The sequence below is a fragment of the Varroa destructor genome, unplaced genomic scaffold (assembly GCF_002443255.2).
Source record: "Varroa destructor unplaced genomic scaffold, Vdes_3.0 BEIS01000006.1, whole genome shotgun sequence".
NCBI classification, from domain to species: Eukaryota; Metazoa; Arthropoda; class Arachnida; order Mesostigmata; family Varroidae; genus Varroa; species Varroa destructor.
The window spans coordinates 3,981,191-4,003,895 of record NW_019211459.1 but is presented as its reverse complement, the minus strand read 5'-3'; the positions used below and the strand labels follow the sequence as shown (position 1 = coordinate 4,003,895).

General features: G+C 42.9%; 1 protein-coding gene across 5 annotated transcripts; it reads right to left on the bottom strand.

The window, feature by feature from the left end:
• Window positions 1-542: 542 nt before the first annotated feature.
• On the bottom strand, window positions 543-21,924 carry LOC111252936 (uncharacterized). 5 transcript variants are annotated; one of them, XM_022811605.2, is made up of 13 exons: window positions 21,134-21,924; window positions 13,557-13,659; window positions 11,133-11,265; window positions 10,874-10,986; window positions 9,807-9,883; window positions 9,442-9,610; window positions 7,995-8,158; window positions 5,974-6,196; window positions 5,653-5,816; window positions 4,874-5,279; window positions 4,477-4,718; window positions 4,088-4,253; window positions 543-3,771 (listed from the first exon to the last, which is right to left on the bottom strand). In XM_022811605.2, the coding sequence occupies exons 2-13, from the start codon at window positions 13,591-13,593 to the stop codon at window positions 3,632-3,634; spliced, it is 2,034 nt and encodes a 677-aa protein (XP_022667340.1). In that variant the 5' UTR covers window positions 13,594-13,659; window positions 21,134-21,924; the 3' UTR covers window positions 543-3,631. The 5 variants fall into 5 exon arrangements, with proteins under 5 accessions (XP_022667340.1, XP_022667342.1, XP_022667341.1 ...); XM_022811607.2 differs by lacking the exon at window positions 21,134-21,924 and adding an exon at window positions 19,117-19,365; XM_022811606.2 differs by lacking the exon at window positions 21,134-21,924 and adding an exon at window positions 13,828-13,967.
• Window positions 21,925-22,705: the final 781 nt, after the last annotated feature.

Sequence of the window (22,705 nt, the reverse complement as noted above, 5' to 3'; positions counted from 1 at the left end):
ATAATATTTCTTCTCCACGAAAAACTATATAAAAATCAATTATCCTTTTGTTAGTTCTAGGCTTTTACTCTAACACGTTTCTGGTCTATTTGAAGAGTCTATATTGGATTCTGTATCGGACATGCATTTAATAAAAGAATATTTAAGAAGCATGCTTCTTTGAAACTTAAACCCGATCGATAATTAAAAAAATAGCAGTACATTTATTCAGCGAACACAAAAATAAACTCAAGCTATTAACGGAATGGTGTTTTTAAATGTGATTCTTATTAAACTTCTAAGACATTACAAATGCATTCGTAACGGTATGTCAAAAAGGTGTATCCTTATCTATTTCTAAAATAAAATAAAAGATCCTTTTTTCAACGAATTTTCGAACACAAGAGAACCTCTATCAGATGACTGCTTGTTTTTGTAAGCACGAACAAGCGTTAAGCTGCATCTATCGTTGTAAAGGATAGTTCCTCCTTAAGACAAAGGATTGCACATACATACCCTAAATATTCATCATATTTGATCTTTTCAGGAAAGAGTCTAAAAAATCCTAACATTTTACCACTTGTCACTCGAATTGTTCATTTTATTTAATTATCGACGCGGTAGTAAATACATTATACTCTCTCTCTCTCTCTCTCTCTCTCTCTCTCTCTCTCTCTCTCTCTCTCTCTCTCTCTCTCTCTCTCGCTCGCTCTCTTTCTTTCTTTCTTTCTTTCTTTATATATATATATATATATATATATATAACTAACACCGGTTTCATTGTTATGGGGGTACTCTCAGGTCTATGCTCCCACATACTGATATATTTTGCAGTGTGTATTCGTACATGTATATATTTTATGCTTGTATAGTGTATCGTCAATCGCTGTTTCAGATCACCATACCTAGATGAGGTAGTTGAGGCCTCCATTGAGGTTTTCGCACGGCTCGGCTAGAATTTTTTGCACACGCTTAGGATACAGCTAAACTAAATCGAAGTTCATTTTGATTTCAGTATATCGAGCGATGGTATTCAACGAGGATATTTAAGGAAAACTGGTACATAGGGGATGCTGTGTTACGTCCTTTTTCTAGAGTATCACCGACACCTAATTTTCTCTAGCTCCCACAATATCTAGTCTAAAATCCCTCCGGTGATGGGAGCAATAGAAACAATTGCTGTTGCCATGGTTATTGTGACCGGATTGCTGCCATAGTTTCTGCGCCATCGTAAGCTCAATATTTGCTGTTTAGCAAAGCCGTAGATAATGGCGTTGGACGCGGTACAGTTTACCGTACTGGGATGGGTCACCACCAGGAACTATAGCAAATACATATGCATATAAATAATATTTATACAGTATCCCTTTGCTGCACACATGTACACATACAGCTATGCACAAATAACTTAATGCAATTATTATATGCCCATAGATAGGTATTTCATTTATATACACATATTTCTCTCATATATGTATATATACAGGTGTGGGTTAATTTGCGTATGGTGATCGATGGCAATGTCGCTAGTGCGCTCCGAAACACGTTGTTAAATTCCGATCTTGTTATCATAAATTGCATCATGATCACTATCTCTAACGGCGTCCGTCATATCTAATCAGATGGTGTACATTAGTTTTCCACCTTCCACTTTGTCACGGACAATATCCCTAATCACTCAAAGCGTTGTATCTCTATTTCTGTATTTCTTCGGCTAAATATGCCCTTTTTATCATTCTAGTAGCAATAGTAAAATACCCGCATAGATATCAGCCTGACATTACAGGACAAAAGGACTGTTTTACACGACTGCGTTGAAGATTCCTTTGCAATGTGTATATATATATATATATATATCTATCGTGCTTTTGGACTACACCTATTTCAACCCGCCGCCATGGCCCATCAAACCTATATCGAATGATTGGAAATAGGCGCTGTCACACCTAGGCGTTTCCATGCCGTAGCGCTTCACCGATCGCGTATGCTTCAATTAACCACGATGCGTGTACCTCACATCGTTAGACGTATGAAGGATATACATTTTCGATGCTAGCACAATACGTATTTGGTAACATCTGGGCAAAACTTAAAAGTGTATTACGAACATCTATCCCAAAACACTATTCACACATCTTCAGCAATCGTTTTGCAATACGCCTATCGCGAAGTTGATCTTGCCTGGCTTAATTCATAAAATCACTGGCACACTCTATCTTTTTGTCGTTGTTCCCTATGGGTACGTACGACCGGAAGGGTCATACGCGAAACATCCAGCTGGTCGCTGATCACTATGAGCCTCTGAATATGGGCCGAATTTTGTTGCATTGAAGGCGCAATGTTGAGGCTACACAGACGGGATCGTTGAATTGAAGAAAGCCAAAGACAAAATTCGCGCGCGTTCTGGCGTCTTTCGCATATGTCTGTCGCTCCGAGGTGTCACACTCATCACTTGGTCGCTTCATTATCGCACCCAGATACAACCCATAAACACTTGATTGAGTAACATGAATTTAGCAAAAACAATTGTGAAAACATCGAAGTCAAACGTAAGTGACAAATGTTTGTAACACACAGTAAAAGATTTTTAATGAATACAATTACGACCTCTAAATATGGTCTATTAGGTCGGAATAATCTATTCACTCATGTGTGGCACTTAATTTTTACCGAGCACCTGACAAACACGACTCGAATTCATTAAGTCAATACAATCAATATATTTAGAAATCCCGAATTGTAAACCTGTACCTAAACAGGAAACTTTCCTAAATTAGGTCCGAAACCATTAAAAGCTTGTTCATCTTGAAAATCGAAAGGAAAAGAGAACAGAAGAAATAGAATAAGCATAATCAGACTGTTTGTTTAAATGTGCGTAATGTGCGGAAGCTGACCATAAGTTGTTTTCATAAACTCTTACTAGTTCCAATCTTATTGGATAATAACTAAAACTGCACTTTATATGCCATCTTCATAGCTTGGAAATGAAGGTCATTTGTCAAGCTAGTAAGTCAAAACTTAATAAGTTACGCTTTAAGTCTTGACACAGTGCTGGCCTGTTGAAACCAGGCCCAGCAAATACATCTACATTTCCATTAGTCGACCGTAGTATTACGCCTGTTTAGAGCGAAACTCGAAAACATGTTCGCACGTGGGTTTAGTACCCACGATGAAAGCTGAGGAATAATATTAAATTGCAAAACAAGGTCCCCTCAATCTTTGTGCCTGCTCCGAAGCTGGTCACGCTTTCACCGTCGCTTGGAGTTCGTATCCCACCATCGTGAGCTGATAAAGGTTTTGGGCTGATGAGATCACTGGCGACATCTACTGAAAATATTTCTAGCGTATAAGTTCACTTTGACAAATGTTTTCGAAGTTTCAGCATTTCGAAGCTACGCGCTGAATTGAGGTGTTTTCGCGACGGTGACTATCGCACAAGGTGCCGTTTTGTCATGTCTCTATTCAGTGCTCCGGTGCACAGGTGTTGTATAAGACGTGCATTTCTTGTTCACGAAACAAACGATTTTCACAGCTGAGTGACTGATTGACGCTAAGATCTGGTCCCGACCATCTTCTGTACCGTTCGTCTACGTAAGTAAATAGGAAAGTCTGTCAGTGAACTGGGTAACTTAAGCAAGTTACTGAGAGTGGTTTAGTCTCCGGCGTTGCTCGACATCGTTGCCGGCGGATGGTTGCTATCGGAGTGCTCACTGTCGCTCTCCCCCGCCGAGGCCAATCCGAGGGCCCCCAACGGTCGCTCCAACGCCGAACCTGCATCCGACATGCACAAGCCTGCCCAAAGCACAAACGAATACATGCACACATAGAGGCATGAATAAGTGAGAAATAGAAGATGGACTAATGACTATACAAGTCGTTTTAATAGCATCCGCCGACCTTTCGCTGTTCAATTGAACTGAATGAACAACGGTTTCCATTACTTGAATGTTGAGGTATTTAAAAAAAAGCTATATCAAAATACTTTTTACTTTTGAAAGCGAACAATGCTACAAATTCATGTGCCATTAGCACATGCAGACACATAAACGTTCATGTACTTGACGCAAAAGTGACTCATCGTAAAATCTGAATTTACTAAGGAGCATACCCTGCTGTAGTTGCTGCGATTGATGGTACGCAGGCGCCCCTGTGCTGGGCGCGCCCTTGGGGGCAGCCGTCGGCGGGGTGGGCGACGGAGGCCCGCCCTGGAGGGCCAGAGACGGATTGATGCGTTTCTCCTTCTGACGTCGATTGCAGAACCACACACGAACCACCTGTGATATTTTAAGGAGATAGTTCAAGCAAAACGTTTGAGCATCAGAATCTCACGTCACAGAACCACGAATGGAAACTCAGGGAAGTCGCTACATGACAGCGAGTGTCATGTTCCGACGAATACTTGGTATTGTAAATAATAATAAAATAAAGGAGTCTTTTTTCTAACAGAACTGCATGCCCGTTTGCTTAAAATCCCTACAAGCAAGAGAATCTCTTTACCTCTTTCTCCATGGCGAGCCGATCGGCCAGCGCAGCAATTTCTTCGGACGTGGGCTTCGAGTTGAGAAGAAAGGCTCGCTCGAGCGCCACCCTCACCGCGGACTCGATGCTGGTTCGCTTTTTACGGCGCCGGCAAATCGAGTCCGCCTGGAGGATGGATGATGAGCTTAATGCGCCTGGCAAACAGCCAGACAATGCCCCGGTACCACTAGCTGCGTTACCTGAACCTGGTGAGCCTCCACCTGCAATGTGGCATCACCACCAAAAACAATCACAGAGCGTAAATGAAACCGTCAGTCACTCTCTCATTACGTCAGTCATTACGATGATCCGAAAATGTTAAAGAGGTGATTTAAACTATTTTTGACACGTATTTAATAGTCTGATATTAACATACCCGGAAGTACCGGCGGTCCAAGCGTTTGTGCCGCCGTCAGGTTCGTCGACACAGGAGAAGGGGACGACCCAGCCAAGGCTGGAGGCCGATGTCCAGATGTCACAGAAGCCCCAACGAGTGACCCAGTCGGGGACGAATGCTGTTGCACGCCGCCGGTATATGATCCATGCGGTCCAGGGTGCGCTGGATGTGGAAGCCCCCCGGCTGGTGTCGGGACCTGTACTTCGACGCTGGACGAATGGGGACCATGTGGCCCGTGGGTACCATGGCCGCCCACTTGCCCCTGAGCGCTTCCAGGTTGACCCAGGGAGGCATGCGCATCCTGCAGCCAGCGCTGCAACAACGGTTTGAGCTTGCACATGTTCTTGAACGACAGATTCAGCGCCTCAAAACGGGAGATGGTCGTCTGTAATAAAAAGATTTTTTACATTTATGAATGTAAATTCTAGTATTGCAAACTAGCTCGAAAATAGTTAAACAGTTCATGTTTGATATAAGCGTCACAAGGTCGCTACCTTTCCTTAAGTTGTTTCCCTAAGAATTTTGCTTTCTGCCCCCATAAAATGAGGTCGGCATTGTTACTTAATATATTGTTAAGTATTCAACTGTCACATCTGGCAGATCGACTGAAAGACACAGAACATGTAAGTCCTGTACTGTATTATATTGGCATTATGTCAAACTCATATAAGTGCTGCTTCACCGAATCAGAGGCAGTAGTTCAATAAAAGCCTACAGAAAGGAACACTATTGATTAACGCGCAACAAGTTTGAGGTACCTGTGAAAAGTCGTTTCCATAAAGCTTTCCCATAGCCAGACCTACATCGCCCTGCGTAAATCCGAGCTTGATTCGTTTCTGCTTAAATGTCTTAGCGAACTGTTCAAGTTCTTCTAAATCGGTGATCTCCTCTGTGGGCCCGCCGGATGCAGACGAGCCCCTTGCTGTGATAAACCAACCAAAAACTTGGTGTTATTTATAGGCTCCTTTGGACTCTGACAGGTTTTAACTCGCAGGTTTCAAGAAATTTCAAACACTGCAAAATAGTCTGCCGGTTGTGAGCGCAAGAAATCGTTCCGCTGAAGCCATTGTTACACCCACCGTTGTCGTCGATCATCTGGTTGACGGTAGATGCCCCTCCGCCTAAACGCCGTTTCTTAGGTGTAGCCGCCTCGGGCTCCTTTTCTGGCGCCGGAAACGCTGGTAGACCGCCTAAATGGCGTTGTTTCTCTCGAGCGCCGATAACGCCTCCAAGCGGAATTCGTGGAAAGCTTTTGCCCAGACCAACGGAACCCACAGGGGCCAGTCGAGAAGCTTCCATCATCTATTAAAAATATAGCAGATGCCCATGAAACATGCTCATTGGTAAGTTGCTAATAGTTATAGGAATAATAAGATTGCCTACTTAGATATCATCAAAGGTAAATGTCTGCGCTGATCAATGAAATAGCTCCCATAACGTGCTTTTTTGAAACAGATATTTCTCAGAGCTGAGAAACAGAGCTTAACATTGGTTTAAGCTGCGAAAGAAATTTAGTTGACTGGACGAATGTAGTTTTTAGGACCTTTTTTCGGAAATGTTCATATATGACCTTTAAAAAATATAGGTGTAAAAACTAGATACGACATAGTAATATATAAAAACTATATATAAAAAAACAATACGACATAGATATTTTCGATAAGATATGTTGGTGTCAACGCTGAGGAACATATTAAATGCCAAGAAAGACAAGAATAACATTGTAAGGTGTCATGATTATTACGAAGATGTTTTAACGATAAAGCGTGTTACTTTTTTGCGTTTCCGTAAAAAAAATACCGACAAACTATACGTGCCCTAATCGTCTGATTGCCCACATATGCTACCGGATCTTCTAACCTTCTAAGTTTAATGTCAACTTTGCTTTAGTTTTTAACTTTCTTTATTGTTGTCAGTTTTCTTCTACGTTCATTTTAAACAAAGGGTGGCACGTTTTTTGGTACTTTATTTTCCAAAAAATGAAGCACTGTCGAAAGTTATTCATTTTTGATGGCTCTTAAGTTGGCCCGTGAATAGTTAGCAGGCAGGCGAATGTGACGCCATAAGCCCAGCCACGAGTCAAGCCGAAATCCGCTAACAGCTGGGCATTTTTTCGATACTTGTTTGACACAATAATATTAAAGGATAAGAGGAAGATTCGCAGCTCGATTTGCCCTAGCTTGGAAGCCACAGTTTGGCTTATTTAAAGCTTTACGTGAAGTGAAGATTATTTGGGTTTTTATTTACTATTTCGAAATTGAGGTCAGTAATATCTTTGGAGTGCTACGATACAGGCCATGGAGGTATTCTAATAGGAGAACGGCATCATTGCCGCAAGGTAACTGTAATACAGTATAGCTTAGACCTGATAAAGCTACTATAACCGAAATCATTGAAAAATACGTTGAGGTAAAATTGGATTAATAGATTGGGAAAAGAGTAAAGTATCTGGATCACAAGGGCGTTTCAACGAAAGAGTGGGGAAAGATTACAGGATCAACGATAGGTCTGCACCTGTTATTTAAGCCGATTCGTTGATTAAATTGATTTGTGCTGTCGAATAATTGGAAAGGAAACATCGGATAGGCTCTACTTAATTAATTACGGGAAAATGATTATAGGGTAGCTACAGCAAGGTGATGCATAGGTCAAGTTGAAAACTATTATAACCCCAAAAACTGCAATAGGATAAGGAAGCCATCTTGACAAGAGATGGTTGCTACTAAATAACTATAAACCTACAATCGAACTATAGGTTATGTACACTACGTATGAAATTTTTCAATAAGAAAATATTTCTAAATGAAACAACCGTGGTAAAGCGATAAAATTGCTCGAGCGTCTCAACGAAAGCGGAAAGGAACACCTGACCAGTGGCCATGGAACAGGTAGAGCAGAGCAACCAGGGGCATATAGTACAGTTATGATTTACAGTAGATTATCTGTAACACCAATGAATCAGAATCGCTACATCAAGACAGGGATGACGAAAATTATTCAATTCCATTCTGCCAGTTTCTTCTATCAAAATAGCGATAACAAATATTAGGTAGTAGTTCTGAAGTGTTTTTTTTTACTGCTACTAAATGCCTGAACTTACGAGCGGATTATGATGGAGCGCGTGCACTAGGGAATGCTGGACTGCTTGATCATGCGCCGCTTGAATTTTTGCCGCCATGTTGGCCGTCTCCAATAAAAATTGGTTCGGTAAACGTCCGAGCATAGCGAGTCGATGCAGATCCAGCGGGTTCAGCCCGCCGGCCACTGTAAGCCAACGCCATTTTTAATTAGATAGTGATATTTGTAAGGTAAATTTACGAAGGTTGCTAGTTATTATTTCCTATTAAACTTTCCGATCGAACCATACGCAAATGTAGAATTATACGAAAATATCTACAGATAGCAATGCTGATTCGTATAATTATTCATTTTAAACTATTTAGCAGTATCGGTTCGATAATATATTAAGTTGTCGAACAAGAGCTGACCATTTTTCTAGTTAGATCGCTTTATATTCAAATGCCTATAATCAGACATAGTGTAGAGCGTATTGAAAATTTCTGCAAAGCTCTCTGTATTTGAGAATCTTGTTATAATAAAGGCACAAATACATAGGTCTATTTATGGCCTGGACGCGTTATTAAAAATGAGAGAAAATGCTGTTGCTTTCCTTTTGGATATTTTAATGCAAAAAATGTTCCTCGTAATTAAAGTAGTTGAGGAGGACCAACACGTGCGTAGTCATAGTGTCGCCAGGGAACCAAAGACCCAGCATATTATTTGAAGGGAACTGGCTGCAAAAAAAGCTTAATGTTTGAGTGCTGCACGAATCGATAAAAAAAAAAGCATGTACTTGATCATATTTTCATGTGAAAGATCTAACAGGAACGCAATGAAATCAAAACAGCTGATCATGGATGATGAAAAATGGGTGATATGTGACAGTAATGTGAAAATTGGAAAAAAAAAATCAGAAAATATGTATTAGCAATCTGTGGTGAAGCTTAGACTGGCGTTAACGAACGTCGTCTTATGTGTTTGGTAGAAATAGAAAAAATCGTGCACTATGAACTGTTATCGCCTGGCAACAACGGTCTTAGACCTTCACTGTCAAAAACAAGCCATCAAAGTATGGACCAAAGATAAAAAAACAAAAACGATGCCATCTTTCTCTATAACGATGTTAGATTTAAACGAAATTTAAATGCATACTTTTTTATAGCCCAAATCTAGTTTCGGTCTCTGCAGGACTCCGTTAGTGGCGTTAATCTAGCTTCAATAGAAGGCTGCAACAATCACTTGTTACAATCTTTGCCCAGAAATCAAACAAGTTCCACAGTGATGGTATTGCCAGAAGCGTAACGGAGGGTCATCGATAGGAAAGGCACTGCTTCAATTATATACGTCTGTCAATTTTGGCTTGAAGACAATCAATGCTTTTGCGACAAGCCAATATCACACAACAAATAATAATCAACAGACCACGAGTTGAAGGTCCCGGTGCGTAGAATTGAATAGAATGATACTATTTTATTATCAACACATACGATTCTCAGCAGCTGCTGCGGCCGCAGCAGCGGACACCCCATTTTCGGCAACTATTCGCTGAAATTCGGCTATATTCGGAGCTGTATCGACGACAGAGAGTCTCTCTCGATGGGCTTCGGCTTGGACCTGAGCCTCGAGAACATCTAGCCTGTCCTCTGGCTCACATTCCTGTTAAATATGTACAACACAAACATGTAGCAGTGATTAATATCTGCCTATTTTCCAATAGATTCCAGCCGGCGTAAATGTCTAAAAGTAAAGGCAAACTTGATCCTCCTCTCTTTTCGTATGATTGTTAATGGACAATGTTGTGAACCACAATGCATCTTGAACGAATCAAGCAATCGTCAGAACAATTGATTACCTTGGCTTCTGTTTTAACATGGGTTTCCTCTCGGAGCTTTAATTCGGTTTCGTACTCCTCATCGGCCGATGGTTTTTCTGTAAACATAGAGGCCTTAGTTGGTATCTCTTAGGACACAGGTAAAATAAATGATCAGATGCTTGTGTCCGCGTAGAGAGCACTACATCTAAATTGGGACGTTTACACTTGGTTATTAAAATTGTGATTCCTCAAAAACTGGTTTGCAAAGTTAGACAATAGCATCTTGAATCCGAAAGATGCACCCCACCCCGGTCAACCATCTGAGGCTGAGGAGAACCATTTTCGCAATAAAATCGACAGCAACCTTAAATATATGAAATCCACTCAGAAATTAGAAGCTGCGGCACCCTATGAGCATAGATAAACTTCACAAAAGATACCGTTTCTTATTATCCTTCGACACTTCACTAGAGACGTGCGACTACAATAATAGGTTTCTGCACAGAATTGTCACTAGTGGTGAGAAGCAATGCTTCCACGGCAACATAAAACATAGAGAAGAATGGGTAGCTCTGGGAGATACGCCTAAAACCAAAATTAATCCATATAACCATCTCAAGAAAACGATAATATGTACTTGGTACGATTAAAGGGGTCGTCTATACCTGAGAAGAACAAAATGGGCAATAGAAAGTTGTGCATAGTCCAGTTGCATCGACTGAACCACACCACCGAACAGAAAAGGCCTGCTAAAGAGAGGTAAAGTCATCTTCCTTTACGACAATGCCAGACCGCATACGGTAAACCGCTCTTAGAAAAACCGCTCGGGAAACGATATGGTCTTTTCTATTCTCAATATTCCCCTGAACTCGCTTCAATGGTTTATATTTTGTTCCGATCATTGGCAAAGCAAACTGGTAAACATGCATCTGACAGTGAAAAATGACTGGCTGGACGCGCTCTTTAACACCAAATTTGCTTGGTGAAAGAATGTCTTAAAAACTGATGGCAAGTAAACTAGCAAGTAAATCGATTTATTCTAAAATTCCAGTAAAATTGCGTAAACCAAAGTTGTTCAAGTGTCAACTTTATCTATAGAAAACAACCTTCAACTTGTGCTGTGTTGTCGGGATGGCTTGATGCGTCTGTGTCTGGTCGCGGGCTGCGAGGCCACTCGAGATCCTCGGAGTCGACGTCAGAGTCACTCTCCATTGCACATCTAAAAGTTAACAGGAAACTTCCGTTTACAGTAGTTTGAATAACGTATATAGCGGGTCGTACTTTTGAAACTAACTGTTAAAAACCGTCATGTCATCCTGTGTGTGTATGAAGCCGGTACGGTTTTTACGGTAGCATGGATTTTACCTGATAAGTTCAAGGGCACGTTCGGAGTCCATTGAGTCATCGTCTTCTTCGGTGGCCAGCTCAGGGAGGCGCCCCGAATTGGCGCTTCCCCCAACCAGCACCAGCGCACCACCGACAGCAGACGACTCGAGTGCTGTAATACACATTGTTATTGTTTTTCTTATACTTTGATATTTCCTAGTGTTAATTACTAGCGATAGCTTAAGGCAGTTCGATTAGCAACAACTTATATCAATATGTAATAATCTATGCCTTCGATACATGGCTCATTTCCCTTAAAGCTGTTCCGTCTTACTATACCAAGTTGAGAAGCTGAAGCCACTACAAATATACTAAGTTTCAAATGGGTAAAAACGGTATTTTATTATATGTAATATCGCTTCAGTCGGCGACGATAGAGGTAGCTCTTGACAACAAATTTCAAATGCGGTCCGATGCTTTCTTTTAAACCTTGAAAGTAGTATTTTCAGGTACTATACTTTATCTTCTTCGGATACTGTAAAGCTGCATCTTTGTTAACACTATCGATTACCTTTTCGAACGGCCTGCATCTTATGATGCTTCCATCGAGGTACATCTCCTACTTAAAATGTCTCTCTTGTTCTCAACATACTACTACTTTTTCGTTAACTTCCACGAGTATCGGTTCAACCACTCAAACTAATTGACGGTCGCCTATGGCGACCCAACCCAGATACGCTATGCGGGAGGCCACTATTTTATATATATATATATATATATATATATATATATATATATAGCAGTGGCCTCCCGCTACCCAACAGACAACCTTTCACGTTACGACTAAAGAACCCTCAAGCACTAAACGTCCTTTCCCGCAACAGCTCTACCCTCTCTCCAAGCGCTGATGCATTGAAGGTGGTACGCAGACAGGCACACACACCCACACACACACACACAGACACAGACGCACACACAGAGACACACACACACCACACACTCACACACACACACACACACACACACACACACACACACACACACACTCTCTCACACTCACACGTTCACTCATACACGACGCCCATACATACACAAACAGGTCCGGTTTGAATATTCTTCTCCACAGTTACCACGTGCTGAGCACGAGCTAGCTGTTGTTGTGGCCGCTCGTGTTGGTTCTGATCAGCTGTTCGACTCCGGCGGTAAAGTATCTGCCGGCTGGCGGCTGCGGCGGCTGCGGCGCCCACAAACCGGGTTAGCGCAGCATGGACAGCGAGGAAAATCTGCAAATCTTAATTCCGAAACGCGACTGGATAGATCTGACTATTACCGATAAACTGAGCATCGACGAGATCCGCTTTTGAATTTGTGTCCGTCAGAGCTCCGTTGGGGTGTGTCTGTTCTGCGTGGGTATCACCAGCGGCTGCAGAAACAGCAGCCAATGAGATTTTTAAAAAGGCTGTCCGTGACGACGGTCGCTGGGTTCATGACGCAGCAGACGGAGTTTTGCATTGAAGACTAATAGCCAGGAAGGTGGACGGAGAAATTAGTTTATTGACTACGTCAACGTAGACCACCACCGCCGCAGCCCGATCCCCGCCAACTATAAACTCGGCAAGTAGCGTCCAATTCTCGTCCAAAATGGCAATTCGAGCGAGAGGAGGGCCAGCAGAAGCGACTCGCGACATTAAAAGGCCGTTGTCATTACTTCATAAAAGTGTTGGCCACTGGTTATTAATCGTAAGTAGTTGTCAGGCATGGATGCCCATTGTTTTACTATACGATCGTAATGGAAGCGTTAATGAAAGATGAGGCAGTGGAAAAACCTCTTCTCATAACATGAGAATATCGCTGAGAATATACTTCTTGGAAAGTGCCATCAAATAAATTCATTCAAAATAAAAGCAGAGATATACTTAAGCAGGCCTTTTTTTGATCTAAACAAAGGGAGCTCCTTTGATGTTATCCTGATTTCTGCTAGCAAAGTTTGTTTGTGAAATACTTAAATTGGGTTTATTAAATCGTCTTAACCCGTACATTTTCGAAAATATTTTCGATATATTCGAAGTATTGAAAAGCAGATGGTAGCGCAGGTCTGAAAAACTAACCCTGGACGTCAGTGTCGGAAATCCCACGATTGGCCTGCCGCAACGCCAATCCTATGATAAATTATATTTTACGGAAGATGCTTTTCATATATGCAAGACTGCACAGTCGTTTGCCATAGGCGTACTCAAAGCAAGTAAACTGCGGTAAAAAGGCAAAGCAACCTGTTGACGTTAGAAAACGATTTACTTTTATAAAAAACATCAGTATTTTTGAACGATAAGGTTCTTGCTGTCACTGTACCCGTCTGCTGGCCTATGCGTAGAGGGCGGGCCCAACTGGGCACATCTGATGCCAGATACAAATTCCCCGGACCTGTCACTAAGATACGATATATTATATAATAGTACTACTAACCGTTCGAGTTAGTGCTGAGTAGCTGGACTCCGAGCATTGTGTTGCTGAGATCTTATCGCACCTTTGCCACCAGCGGGGCTGTCACTACCGGATAGTCGCCCTCCTGCAAAAGTGAACAACAAAGGCAATAAAGCCGAGGAGAACTTATGAACGACTCTACGGCTGATTAGCAAAATGGTACAAACTAAATTTAAAAAAAAAAAACAGAAATTCTGACGACACCATAGAAGCCGTCCGCCGCCATTGTGTTTGCATCGAACGGTCAGCTTACCCGTGTTTTTCCACGTCTTTGCCATGTGGATATGTATGTTAGAGATCACAGATAGGGCTGCATGCATGACTATAAGCTGCAGTCACGCAGTTTTGACACCAGGTGGAGCTAAGCCCGCTGACAAATGGACGTCAACAGATAAACAAAGGCTACCGCCAGCTGCGGAATGGTACATAGGGCTGAGGTCTGGTGCGAATAGTGTTGTCAACGCCATAGATGAACTCTATCCCGATCGCAAACATGATAGGGTATCTTCATGTCTGCCTACAGAAAAAAAAAAAAACATATAAACTGCGTAATACATCATAAGTAAAAAGCAATACCCGCGACCGCTTTCTGCTTTGCCTCCAACTAGCACATCATATTTTTTTCTTACTTCTTTCCCGATCTAGCGCACCATGTCGTGTCTGTCCGATTGTATTACTCTGACCCGGCTGGAATGGCTGATTGGTGTTTTTATTTCCGCCAAATGTGCACGCCCGTTTGTACTTATGCTTGATCGGCGGCAAATATGAACGTATCGCTTGGTTTTGTCTGTCTGTTTATAATCTATGGAGCTTTTCCATCATTAGAATTTATCTAGGTCAGAGAGTTTCTATCAGGGCGCAAGCGACCCGCTTTTCCACCATCATTGTTGATTACGTAGCGTGAGTATAGTAACTGTTACTACAATATGGCTGGATCTATATGCTAAAAACATCAAAGTCCTACTGTCGCTATATGAACGAACATAATCTGTGTAGACAGACGTTCGGTACTGGTATTTACTGGAACCCTGTTTTCGTAATGGAGTAGTGGTCAACAGGTTGATATATATTACTTGATAGTATTAAGACATAGGTAGTCAAAAATAGAAGCCGCTTACAGAAAATGCGTTCTGCTATCAGTGCGCACCTCAATGTGGTCGCATTTCCGAATTATAGCAACTTGCTTGGATTTTTACTTTGAATTATTATTTTGTTTGTTCCTTTATGACTGCTGAGCACAACAATGAATATATCGATTTTTACGTACATAGACAGCGTTCAGGATAGATTTTAACATTTTTCATTGCGTTGTTTGTCGTCGTCAACTGCTGGTAAAGAATCGCCGCTTTTTATTTTTTTTTGAACAAAACCAGCGAATTTATCACGGCGAGGACAGTAAGTTTGTTTTCGGAATCTGGGTGACACTTAGGCGAAGTGCAACGTCTCCACGCTAAACAAACCCCCACTAAATGACGAAAAGGCCTCGCTACTCAAAATCGACGGCCTTCCACATTGCGACCGAGTACAATTGCTGTTGCTGCTCCAAAACAGCAACAACATTACGGGAAACCCGTTGTGGTTAATTAATTGCGATAAGTGCATAAATTAAACTTTAATACGATCTGTATTTCGATGCCTTTGTCTTGGTGGCTAGATTTGGCAATGTATACAATGCCTCAGATGGTTCATGGATACTTCGAACATAAACTTTATGACATGAGTATACGGTGGCTCTCTGAGGGCAGTCAAAACAACATCTAACTGGTCTCAGATACCGCTGGATTTTTTCAAGCATCGAGCAGCAGACCGTCTTAGATTCTTCAGCGACGAGAAGGCGATAATATATTCCCAAATCTGTGTTCGTTTGGACGCAGCTTCTAAACAGGCGACGTCAACTGTGTTGCAACCATTTTTGAGCACCATGGACGGCAGGGCAACGCAAAATTACATAGTTGCATGTAGTGTCTACTATACACATCTATATAGGTTGGCCTGTTTCTTAAACAAAGTAAAATGTTTCGGTCCGGCAATCTCACGCATGCATGCAACTGGAGATCACATTTAACAATAATAAAAGTCAGCTTTTCCATTTTCACAGCATGAAACGGTCGTAACGATTCAAATATTCAACACTTTTTAAAATCTTTACGGGCAGATTAAGATAGTGCACTCCAGTTTTACTAGTTCAGGCTACTAGGTGTTGCCAATAAGAGCTGAGCTGAAAAATAGTCCATCACCTGAAGCACTAACCGACAGAAGTTATGGCGTAAGTTTCCATTATACACGTTTCGCGCTCTCTGACCAGATGGCCCCTATCAGACACAACACGGAACTGGTGTAGTGTAGATACTGATATGAAAATATCTATGCTACCTTTCAATCAGTGGTAGCGACTGCGTCTGCTAAACCACTCGGCCGAAAAGAGAGATGTAGCTGGTCCTATTCTGTCTCAGCCCACTGTTTCGACGTTACGAATAGACGAAACAGTTTTTAGAGAGATACTTAATTATGTGAACATATGTAAAAGCGCAGCGACGACACCCGGAAGAGGGCCAGTTAGATCGTTTCTCTCACCCTGCCTAATGAACCTCGTTATGGAACCTTATTGTCTTGCGCCCGCGATTATTTACCACTGCAACAAAAACGAGAGTGCTATACTCAACAGAGAATAGTTCGATGAGCCATTTTGACGAAATGATATTACTGAAACTAGCTCAGTTCAGTCTACTCTACAGGCTGAGCGCTGGCGTTGAAAAGTCAGTACTAATTATATGCGTAAACCCAGCGGCGTCGGTGTCGACACCATCATCGGCGTTGCCTAATTTCAGTCGCTCACCCAGCTGACTGGGGCGCAGGTAAATGCAAGATACGAGCACACACTGTTCTAACAGAAAATAATAGCGACTATTATAGAACAATGCATTACCTAATGATGCTCATGGGTGTAATGATCGTCATGAACATAAATTCCAAATAAAAGGAACACAGCCGACTGCAGTATCTCCACTGAATGGCTCAGTAGTGGGGGCTATGCGGCCCCCTTCCTTACATATGTACTATATTATTTATCTATGTTGGCCGTATGTCTCATGGCCGTCCCGTTCCATAGAACAAGAGCTCGGGTGGTCCCAATATAACTACATATATAATAAATGAAAGATCCGCTAGATAAGCAGCAGTAGCAGTAATGACAAGTGGCATTGCCTAGCTTGTCCTTCCTGCAGCCTCTAACTGCTAGTAATTATCTTTTTCCCTGCCTGGTGTCGTTGTTCGATGAGACCTACGCAAATGCCAATTATTTCCTACATTGTCTTTACCACAAAATGTTCGGAGATGTTCGGCGGCAGGGGTTTTTCGTCGTAGGCTCGTTGCTTCCTCGTTTTAGCATCCGCCCTCAGTTACAGCCGCCGCGGCAGCAGTGAATTCTACGCCTGCCATAGCTTGGTCTTTCCCTAGCGTCTTTAGCTATCTGCTATCTGTCCGGCATTTCTCAGCGTTACTATTCACCGTCGCCGCTGTTAACAGTCATATCAGCAGTATTAGCAACGGCAGAACTACTGCGAAATGATTTTCTACTAGGCGGTTGGCCATCATTACGGCACGCGGCACGACATAGCGTAACGCGGCCTGCCGCTGGCGTTGTTGTCGATGGCGATGTTGTTGCCGCACAACCGCTGGGGCCCCACCGCGGCCCAACGACACCGGCTAACCAACAAGCCCAACCGTCATTAGCCTGGCAGCAACAGTGCTGCCGTTATTGCTTCTCCTACTGATACTCAGCCAGTCAGTGAACGGCCAGAAAGCTAGCAAACAGCAGTATATAAGTAAAGTAATAAAAGTCTTCATTTTAGCATAGCAGTAGAACTAAGTGAAGCACATAGCGCTTCGCGAAGTGTCCGTCGTCTACGGCAGCGGCTAGATTTCCTGTCTTCAAACAATTGCACACAAACGGGCTTAATTTAGCAATGGGTTCGTTACTGCTATATATTATCAGCTTCACCAGTCTGTGCTGTTACTGCAGAGGTACCGTGCTGAACATCCGCTGTGTTGCAGTTCTGCGAGCAACTGGATGCAAACAATTTAGCACCGCGAATTGTACGCGCGGATATATGCATGGACCCAACTGCAAAAAAGAACCGAAACGCCCAAATCCGATAGCAGCAGCAGCAACGTCTACGTCTACATGAGCATTAGCGAACGAAACATATTTTCAATTATCTTGCGTGTTGGCGGCCGGCGCATGCCGCGCGATTGCGGCGCAAACGTCGACTTGACGACGACGACGACAAAAACAACAACAATAACCATTTTGCAATTAGTAGTCGTTGGTAATGATGCTAGTAGTTATGTTATATTGACAGATGCTTAAAAGCGCCAGCAGAGTTGGCTCAACTGAGACCTCAGTCTGAAAAAGCTGAGATTGTAACCGTCGATAAGCGACGACGACGACGACGACGACGACGACGACGGCGGCGGCGGCAGTGTTCGGCCGAGCACAACCCTGTGCACGATAGCGGATCCATAGATATGTCCGCTGTTTCAGAGCATCTTCACGAAAACTACATATGAAAGTGCGACGAGTAAAAGTACTGACGCTGCACATCACTCCATCGTAAGCGCGGCTTATCAGAATAACACGGTGTTACTGCTATCGTTCTTAACTAACATGACCAAACATTTCGAGCGGAATAAGGCGGGCGAATATGATTGCCGAATTGCGAAAACCTATCAGAAATCGCTGCTCCTGCTGGCTTCGGTGCCGATATAGAAGACGTTAATGTTGTACGAGCATAACCGAAAACTTCAAGAACCTCAACATACGGCCTCCGTGTAATAAGGATAATGGTAACTTTTAAGTTGAATTCGCAAACAACTGATTGAAGCAGAGAAAGACAGCCCATGTTGTATTTGTCGGTTATATCTGCTGTCGTATTTATGACAAATCTCTTAGCCACAACCAATCAGAAGTATAACTGACTGATGAAATAAATTCAAATATACAAGTTTTCATTTTATTTTTGACAAATATTCGTGGTTACTTTAAGCGCTATTCAGAGACATGGTAAATGGAAATAGAAGACAGGAGATTATAGCATATAGTGTTAATTAGAACTGTTCAAAAATGAACGAATCCTTAAAAAAGGACTCTTTTTTTTACCCGTAATGTGTCACATTTCTCGTCGTATGCCATCAAAAACAGCAACAAACTACTGTTATACTCAACCTGTACCATGCTAAACATATACGAACAAGATCAGTCGAGCATTAAATGAGCCATTATTAGCACAAAGGGTTTATCTGTGTTTTGAACCGCGTTGTTTCCTAGGCATGCATATGGACATGCTGGCTCCGTTTCATAAGTATTATTGTCCTATTTAGTTGTCCAGTGCTCGTATGATAACCCGGATGGCCTACAGAGTGGCAATAATGATTCCATGATACTTAAAAAAATGTCCAGCTTTTTTTTTATAGTTTCGAATACAACTTCAAACGGGCACATTATTTATATCAACTATAGCAAAGTCACACAGGGCATATTTACTTCAGTCAAGCGGAAGATTTTTTCTTAATTTCGCAGTACTTCTTTACGCGCCGCTAAACAAAGCCGAGTGAATCGTCTAGATCCATTTCTCGTCACTCGGTAAATACCCAACGTTCATTAACAATCGCACGATTCACTTTACACCAAACCCGATTCCTTGTAAACAATAATAATAAACATATTCACAAAAGCAGCTTATAATTTCTTCCAAAAAGTCAAAGGCTGTCAATCAAGTCCATGGGAAAAGAATTCTAATGAGCACCCGCTTGGGACGAGCGTAGAAGACGAATCAGCTGCGCTCCTATTTAAACTTGACGCGCGAAACAATTAGCAAACGTTCCCGTTTGCTTTGGCGGTACAACAGCGACAGGAAAAGCAAAAATTATAACAATTGGTGGTCTTTATAATTTATATTTAACAAAAAACAACAATGGACCATCGCGTCGAAATGTAATGGTGAGGCACGAGTTCCAGATACGTGCAACGTGCCACCTAGATAATATATAGATAGGTATTTTTGATCTGAATCAATCGAAAACGAACACAAATCGCTTAAATGTTTGCTTCGGACTCGATATGAATAATATTACCCACATATATACAATAGAGGAGAGAATTTTTGTTCAAACAATGTGCAATGCCTATATGGATGTGCTTAGCTAGAAAATTGCTTCATATACGTAAGTCTATCTATTTATCTGCAGGCGAAGAAGTGCCCTCTACGGCACAACAAGTAGTAGTTTCGGCTGTCGTTGAACAAAAAAGCTATAAATGGCTCCTTGGTACTGCCAGCAAAAGCTACAAACCGAATAGACCTTAATATGACTGAGTGTCCGCTCAGCGAATAGCCACGTTCCCGACATTGCTTCGCTGCCGCACTAATCGCTGATGATGCTTTTTCTTTTCAACAAAAAGAACTGAAGGACTCATTAACTATATACATTGACTGTTACTTCTCAGCCCCGATGACTTCCCTAACAGATGCGTGAATACTGCGAAGCGTGCGAATTTTAAGGTTCGGTGTTGGTGGCGTAGCAAAAAGTACCATAGCCAGTATCTAGTACAGACGGCACGGTTTGTTGTTTACGTGATACACGTAAAAAAATCTGAATGCAGCGGAAAATCGCGGTTGCTCTTTGGTTAGCAACTTTGGTAAATACGCCAGGTGTATTCAAATACAAGTATAGCGGACGTAGGCATATGAGTAGAGAAAGAGGTCATTTACCAGATCGCGCTGACGTTTATTTCTGAATCCATTTTAGAATACCGTGGGGCTCATTTTAGCACGAAATTTAAGCGGATCGCTGCCGTCCGTTGGTACTGGAAACATACAACTTATTTGCTAGAGTCTCCATAAATGAGGGAGACCTGATCGGTGTTCGACAAATAGACCTGCCGTAGACAAGGGCAGTTAGCTGTTTCAAGATATGGCCAACTGCCATTGTTTGTGCTTACGATAAAAATTACCATCAGGAACGCCCCCTATGAACTGGCCGACGCTGCATTTTATTCAGATAAGCCATTTGCATAATTCTATTTCTGGTTAGCAATTACAGATTTGGGTTTCGTAATCAACTCCGATGCAGTGTTAATGGATACGCTTATTCATTAGAACGGTAAAGACCTTTTAGTGGACGTATTCGTTCAACTTGGGTTTTCGTTCGTTTTGAAACAGCTTAATTTTTATGCCAAATTTCATCGAAGTTCGCTAGGAGCCAATTTAGTTTATAAGTGAACACTCGGGTCGTCCTTGAGGTTTTGTTCAAGATAATGCATCTCAACTACGCACGCGTTTGAGGCAACCATTGCTACACAATTAGCGTATGAAAACCTTTGCAGGCTCGGTTCTCTATATTCACACCGGGTTTTTTTCTGTAATTAAGAAGCGGTTTCGACTCAGATGAAGTCGATTTTACGAGGCACTAGCTGTCTATGGATGATGCTTGTTGTTATACTATTCAAGTAATAAGTTGACTTTAAGGAACCATCTCTGCCTAGTAGCAAATTTGACACTCACTTGAGATGACGGCCGCCGCCGGCCGAAGTTATCCTTTGTTGACAGTTTCAGTCTAAACCTTCTGCGACCTGCAACACCTGCGACGGCAGTGCTATGTCTTTCGTGCAACCTGTAATCGACCGCCTCTTCACTGCCACAAACTCTAGCGAGGCGGTGGGGCGCTTCGGGGGCGCCCGTCACTAAACGCTCGCCGAATCCCGGCGCTCCTCCAGCCGAAACCCTACGAGGGAAGGCCGGTAGCGTGGTAAACAACAGCCGACGCGGTCGCTTTTGTTGCCTCTTTGCCAAGAAATCGCTGCGATGGCCAGCACCTCTCCTCTGAACAAAATCACCTAGGACACGACGATTGAGGTGTATTGGTGCCCCCGTCTTTTTCCCACATATACAAATGGTCACGGAGACTGCAAGGCATTCAGTGGCTCTCCGGCCGAGGGAAGACTTCGGTGCAGAGTTTCGCGCCCGGCTGGCGCTTGCCGTGTGTGGTACAGCGGTGCCGATGCGTCACGGGTAGAGAGTGCAGATGGAGTGGCATTCGCTGTCAGACCGTCAGTCTCCTCTCGCTTACGTAAGCAGTCGAATTTAGGCAGCAGTGTCAGCAGCAGCAACAGCGATGATGGCACTCACTGTGCCGCCAGCGACTCCGTCCGCTTCGAGCGCCTACCAGAAGCAAGCCAAGCTTGCTGCCTACCGAACCACTGGCGTACACCGCCACTCCGAGCAGCGGTCGCGGCGATCGCTAGCAGCAGCCGCAGAGCAGAAACACAGACGGCATCGATGACTGTGTGAGCGATGGCTCTAAGGCGCTCGAGCTGCTGAGGTGGCGGCGGGCTAAGCGGATGAAGGGGGTACAGCCACTGCCGGACACAGCTCGCTCGGCTCTGCGCATGCGCCCTGAACGCAGCCAGCCATAGGCGAGCTGCTGCCAGCAGCTGGGACAACCGTTGACGGTTCTTGAACGGGCTGGGCGCTGCCGCTGCTCGCGGCTCGGGCCGCTAGCCACGCAGCGAACGGCGGCAGCAGCAGCAGCTGTGGGGTTGATGGGTCTCGTTAGTCGGGCTAGGTACCCCCTTCACATCTTATTTAACACCGTTACTGGCTAGTACACGATGCTATTGACAATGTACGATTATAATAGAAAAATTATACACACATATATATATTGCTAATACATTCATAATTTCAATTCCTAAGGATGTGTAACGTCAATGATGGCACGAGGACGTTCAGCCATGGCAGCTGATGGCTGGACTCCAACACCTCTGCATATACCCTTCATAGAGTTACTGTTCCCAATAAACGTGACAGAACATCGCTGCTCATTGTGTTTCGAAATCTGGCTTACCCAATATGCTACAGAAAGTAACTTGGTCTGTCCCATAGTAGCGTCGAGCCGAGATATTTTTGACGGAATAAAACACTATCGTATTTTATTACTGGAGACTTTGATGCTATCCGGTATTATATCTTATATATATAAGTAAAATGAATGGGTATGATTGTTGGTATTAGAAATGCAATCTCGATAAGCAAAAAAAAAAAAAAAAACAACAGTTATCTATACGTATTTGCAGA

What these genes read in the sequence shown, in the direction of transcription:
- LOC111252936 (XM_022811605.2), bottom strand. Translation starts at nt 13,593, where the DNA reads ATGCTCGGAGTCCAGCTACTCAGCACTAACTCGAACG. An exon ending in ATGTTAAAACAGAAGCCAAG is followed by an intron (nt 9,611 to 9,806) that starts GTAATCAATTGT and finishes CATATTTAACAG; the next exon opens with GAATGTGAGCCAGAGGACAG. An exon ending in ATGGAAACGACTTTTCACAG is followed by an intron (nt 5,280 to 5,652) that starts GTACCTCAAACT and finishes TTTTTATTACAG; the next exon opens with ACGACCATCTCCCGTTTTGA.